Below are 5,386 nucleotides of genomic sequence, written 5' to 3'. Positions count from 1 at the left end.
AGGCCCCCATCACTGACCCCCAACGGCCAGTGGCTGTCAATTCCCGGTGAAAACACACAGAAATATGTGAGGGTGTGGGGGCTGAGCACAGACCCGGGGCACAGAGCCCACAGGGGGAACCACAGAGAAGAGGGGGCGCCTGAGGGGAGAGGGGGCCGCGCGCCCCTTACCTCCCTGTTTGCCTAACGGACTCCGGAGGCCGCCATGCCAGGCCCCGCGTGCAGCCTGGGCGGCCGTTGGGGACCCGCCCTGCCGTTAGCGCATGCGCGCGCCTGTGGGCGCCAACCGCCCCAACGGACGCTGGGAGCAGGTGCAGGACAGAGTCCCGCCCCCAGTGGGCGTGCTCGTGCGCCCTGGCGCGAGGCACCCTGGGAAGGGCCCAGGCTGTCCCTGCAGGAGAGGAAGGAGTGGAGGGAGGGGCCCTGTGAGGCCTCCTGCAGGTCCTCCTCCCAGGAACCTCCCAGCGCGTGTGCAGGGAGCACTTGTGACTTTAAAGTTGCAAACGTGCAGTCCATGCACTTGGCTGCCCCCTCGGGACAGAGTTTGGGAGAGGCCGGCCTGAAGCACTGTCCTCGGAGGGGCCAGTGCCTTCATGCCCTTGGACTGCAGGTCCGTGGTTTCCAGAGAGAGTAGGTCCGTCCTCCCAGAAGTCCGGGCGTGCATTGCACAATTCCGGCCAAGAACTTTAGACGTGGACACACTCTAAGAGACGCCTGCCCTGACCCCGTTCCTCCTGTATTAATTCAGTACGTGGAGGTTTTCAATAAATGTTGCTTCACAGATGTTTCCTTTGCAAGACTGTTGTTTTAACATGGATCAAGACATGACTGTCTGGGCCAGTTTCCGTTGACATGGCAGGTAGCATGGGAACAAAGTCACCCTGCCCGCCCTCCTATTTTGTATTATATTGCAGAATTTCAGTTGGCAATAGAACATATATATAGTAGCAGAATCAATTTACTGACTTGAGTTTCTCATATTTTCCAAAGAAAATGAAATTATAGCATCATCTTTCCGGTCATTTGTAAGAGGGGAAGGAGGCAGGAGGAAGACTCCTCACTACATTTTCCATTTTGCACAATTTGTGAACTATGCAAAGGCATTACTTGTTTAAAACATTAAAATCACTCAAAAGGTAAACAGTTAGACAGTGAACAACATAAAACTCTGAGAAACAAAACGCAGTGATTTCTGGTCTTGCCCTGTAGGCTGTAGGGCCTTGCCCTGATGGACGGGAGCAAAGGGGATGGTTTGTAAGGCTGGGCCGACAGCATCTGCAGGGCTCCCAGCACTGGGCGGCACTTGGGGCCACAGGACTGCTTCCTAAGGAATGATGTGCACACAGCCACCGAGCATGCTGCCTCTGCTGGGTCAGTCCTAATTTCAAACACTGGGTTCCGTGTGGCCATAAGTTCCCATTATTTCTTCAGGCTGCATGTTCTGAATTTTGTTCAGAAAGTGTAGCCTGTGTTGAAGTCAACCAAGACCAGATAGGAAGCAGGTTGAGGGACCCAGAACTAGGGTGATGGATCAAGAACTGAAATAAAGGGCACATCAGGTGACTTTGGGTGCCTAGAACTTACCTTAGAGAGGGTCATTACTGCTAGTGTGTCTTTAAATTTGTGATTTTAAATTTGAAAGGAACTGCTGGTTCTCGCCTACCTATCAGAGCCCTCCATGGAATGCCCCCCCACCCCCACCCCATCCCATTGGTCCTCGGCCCCTCCCCCGCTGCAGAATGTCTGGAGCCCTACATTCTACAGTTTAAATCCAAACCTTCCCTCCACTGGATGCTGAGCAGCTGTTGGAGCAGGTCACTCTCTGGATTCTCGACTTGACTTTTCTCATTGTGGAGGCTACTAGGCAGCAGTGGTCGGTGAATGAGCCTGCGGGGATGGCTTCAGAAGGAGGTAAGACTATAGATTGGAGGGGGGATGTTTTAAACACTGAGATGTCCCTCAAAACTTGGGGTTAAACTGTGACACTGGGGAAACACGGTCTGACTGAAGTAGGGGAGGGAGAGAGCACTGGACCTCCAAGCACCTGTCACCCGGGGAGGCTGGGAGCCCATGGGAACCTGCGAGGGCACTGGCAGGAGGGCTCCTAGAGGTGGGTCAGGGTGGCTCAGGGAAATGCCTGGGTGTGGAGAAAGGGTGGCAGCAGGCACGTGGGTTCTTCCCAGAGGGGAGACAAGCCACTCCCACGTGTGTGGGGGGAGTAGTGGGCGATGTGGGGGTGGCACAGGGTGGTCACGGGAAAGCCTAGTCCTGTGTGCTGTCTTGGGGCACCTGGAGCTTGCCCCGCAGTATCTTTCTAAGGGACTTGACCTGAGTTCACTAGAGCTAATGGGGGCCATGGGAGGGTTTAGCCAGAAAGCTGTCCAGTGGGGCTGTCTGTGGCCAAGTCCACAATGAAATGTCCTCCCCGAGGGCTGGGCTGGAAGGTCCTCCAACTGCTGCAGCCCAGAGCTTCTCCCCTGCTTCTGGCCCAGAGCTCACTCCTCCTCAGCCCAGGGAGCTGCTTGTTGGCTTGGATTCCACAGGGGCAGGGCGGCCAGGTAACTTCCACCAAGAGAGGGCCTGCCTCCCTGAGCTGTCCCGAATCGTTCCCCCTGTGGCCACCCAGGACTTCAGACCGACTTCCTCTTGTCCTGTATCTCATGGCGCACACTCTGCCCTGCCCTTTACCTTTGAGATGAGGGGTTTGCTCATAGTCCACGTCCTTGCTTCAGGGACAGAAAATAGACGTGGAGCCTGGGTGGTGTTCCGTGGAACGTCTGTGAAGGCGGATTCCTTTTTAAAGGGGGAAGGGGAGTGCACAGGGGCAGGAAGACCATGGTCTGTGTCAGTAGTAAACATCCGAGGCCGCCTGTCCTGAGGAATTAGGGGCAGGCGGTGTGCAGCGTGCTCTCCTGGACTAGGTCTGCTCGACTTCCTCTGAGTGGAGATGTGTTCAGACAACTGTGTCCCACTGTCACCGGCTCACACCTGCTTCCTACTGGCCTTCACTTTCCACTGTTGGGAGCTGGAAGGTGAAGGACCTCACACAGTCTGCAGTCCCACCACCCATCTAACAGGACAGCAGCTATGGAAGTTTCTGGAAACCCCTACCGACAGCCCCACTTTGCCGAATTCCATGGCCCTTCTCTAACCCACTGCAGCCATTGCTGGCTGTGAAATGACAAGCTCCTGAGGGGCCATTAGTCTGAGCGCTGGGGCCGAGTGGCAGGACCTGGCCTGTGTTGAGTGTTCATTGTTGGTTCTGACACACATGTGCCTGCTGGTCAGTGCGTTCAAGGGTCAGGTCAGGCTCCTGTGCCTTCTTGTGGAGAGACATTACTCAAGTGTTTCTGTGTTGTTGCGCAAGCCCCGGACAGAAAGGGGGTGATTTATTGAGAAAAGGGAAGACTGAGGAACAGATGAGGCCCTGATATTTTAGACACGGCCTGTTCTCAGAGGCCCTTTGGGTGCCCAGAACTTACTTTAGAGAAGGTCACTACCAGAGTGGGTCTGCCTGGGGTCGTTGCCCCCAGAGCAGACTGCTGCCCAGGGCCATGCCCTGAGGCTGGCAGGGTCCGTGCCAGGGAATCCTTAGGGCAGCTCTCAGGGTCAGCACTGGCTGGGGCCGTTTCTTCTCGCAGACAGTGGTCAGGGAGCCTTGGCGATGGGGTGCAAGCTCTCCAGTGGAGTAATTCCCAACTGGAGGTCAGAGCGTGACAATGACCTGAGGACATCTGCCACCTCCGCAGTTTGTCCATCCCAATGGCTCTCCCCTGGGAGACTCACTGCTCTGACTCCCCAGTGGCTACAGGGGCCCAGAGCGCCTCAGTGCTGTTTGCTGGTTCTCCTCCTCCCCTCACCCTTTCCTTTGTCTCAACAGCATCTGCAGTGCTGGTAGCGGATGTGACCCTGAAGCCCGGTGCCTCCATGACTCCTTTCACGGCACAGCCCTTTCCCCTGCCCACTACTGGCCCCGCACACCGGCCACCTTGGGAGCAGCACCTGCTGCCCCTCAGGACCCCGTCATTCCCTCCTGGCCGCCCCCTGGTGCTGCCCGCTTTGCCCAGGACACCTCTGGTGGCAGGAGATGCTGGTCAAGGCCCCGTTGGGCCTGGGGCTTGTAACATCATGGACCAGGTCAGGTCAGAAGGGGGACGACCACAGCCCTCCCAGACTCAGACCATTGTCCTGACTCAGGCCCCCCTCAATGGGAGTGCTCCAGGGGCCATCTGTGGGGGTGCTGTGTGTCCTGCACCCCTCTTCTTGGAAGCCACTGCGGTGGAGACCATTATGCCCGCCTCGGCTTTTGGGGGCACCCAGGCCGGCGATGGAGGCTGGTGTCCCGGCCTTCCTCCTCAAGCTCCACCACCAGCTGCCCAGCTGGCCCCCATGGTCCCCCGAGTGGACCCTGGACCACGGCCACACGTGGCTTCCAGGGAGGGTGGCCTGGCCGCCTCCCAGTCCAAGGCCTCGCCGGATGACGCCTGTAACCCCAAGAGTGTGTATGAGGACTTCCGTCGTTGGCAGTGCTTCAAGGCCCTGGCCCGGGGGCACCTTCCCCAGAGTCCTGATGCGGGAGCTCTTTGCTGCTTCCTCATGTGAGTGCACTGGGCAGGGCAGGGGGCCCACCTGGAGCTTTCAGTCCTGCCGGGTGGGGGTGGGAACCTGGCACCACTGAGCTGGGGTGGGCAGGCGGGTGGAGGCCAGGCTGCAGCCATGACTGACCCTGAGGCATTACAGGCCAGCGCTCCGGTCCCTGTCCCTCCTGAGGCCCACCATGACGCTGGAGGAGGGAATAGGGCAGGCCATGCAGGAATGGCAGCGCAAGAGCAACTTTGATCGGAGGGTCTATTCTGAGATGGCAGAAAAGTGAGTCAGGGTCCTTGGTCCCCACAGCTGGGGGTGGGGGTGGGGAGCCTGCCTGTGGGGCAGAGTCCAGCTGTGAGGTCTCATCAGAGAGGAGGGTGGTGGGAGGTTGTCACTCAGCACGGGGTCCCCGCAGCCCAGAGGCCCTTCTCTTCTGGGGAAGCCTCTCCCTCAGCTTCAGAGCGTGGGTGCTTCTGTCCCACCTCCCGGGGAAGCTCCCCCCTCCTCTGACCCTGACCCGTCCTGGGCTGGACATGAAGGCTCAGGACAGGCTGGGGGAGGTGCCCGCCCCGTGGGCAGACTCCAGCCAGAGGGGCTGTGCAGGAATGTGCTCAGCCAGCCTCCTGCCTCCCCAGTGTCCGGGCCCTGACAGCCCCCAGGCCCTGGCTCTCCCATCCCCCCACCTGCTGCTGCCTTTCTGGGCTCCCGGGCCTCCTTCTCAGCACAGCTGTCCCCCCCTCACTCCCAGGTTCATGGAGTTTGAGGCAGAGGAGCAGATGCAGTTCAGAAGTTGCAGTTGA

General features: G+C 58.7%; 1 protein-coding gene across 1 annotated transcript in view; it reads left to right on the top strand.

Annotated features, from left to right (window-relative positions):
* The first annotated feature begins 262 nt into the window (after window positions 1-262).
* LOC111828422 (NUT family member 2F-like) overlaps window positions 263-5,386 on the top strand; it is an 8,218-nt gene continuing 3,094 nt past the window's right edge. Inside the window, exons 1-5 of the mRNA XM_023764900.1 lie at window positions 263-346; window positions 1,802-1,910; window positions 3,880-4,597; window positions 4,740-4,868; window positions 5,335-5,375. Of these exons, the coding sequence (XP_023620668.1) occupies window positions 263-346; window positions 1,802-1,910; window positions 3,880-4,597; window positions 4,740-4,868; window positions 5,335-5,375 (1,081 nt within the window). The remainder of the gene's footprint in view (window positions 347-1,801; window positions 1,911-3,879; window positions 4,598-4,739; window positions 4,869-5,334; window positions 5,376-5,386) is intronic.

The sequence above is a fragment of the Myotis lucifugus genome, unplaced genomic scaffold, assembly GCF_000147115.1.
Source record: "Myotis lucifugus unplaced genomic scaffold, Myoluc2.0 scaffold_360, whole genome shotgun sequence".
Classification (NCBI taxonomy): Eukaryota; Metazoa; Chordata; class Mammalia; order Chiroptera; family Vespertilionidae; genus Myotis; species Myotis lucifugus.
Note: the sequence above shows the minus strand (reverse complement) of the source record. Positions and strands in the feature narration are given on the sequence as shown.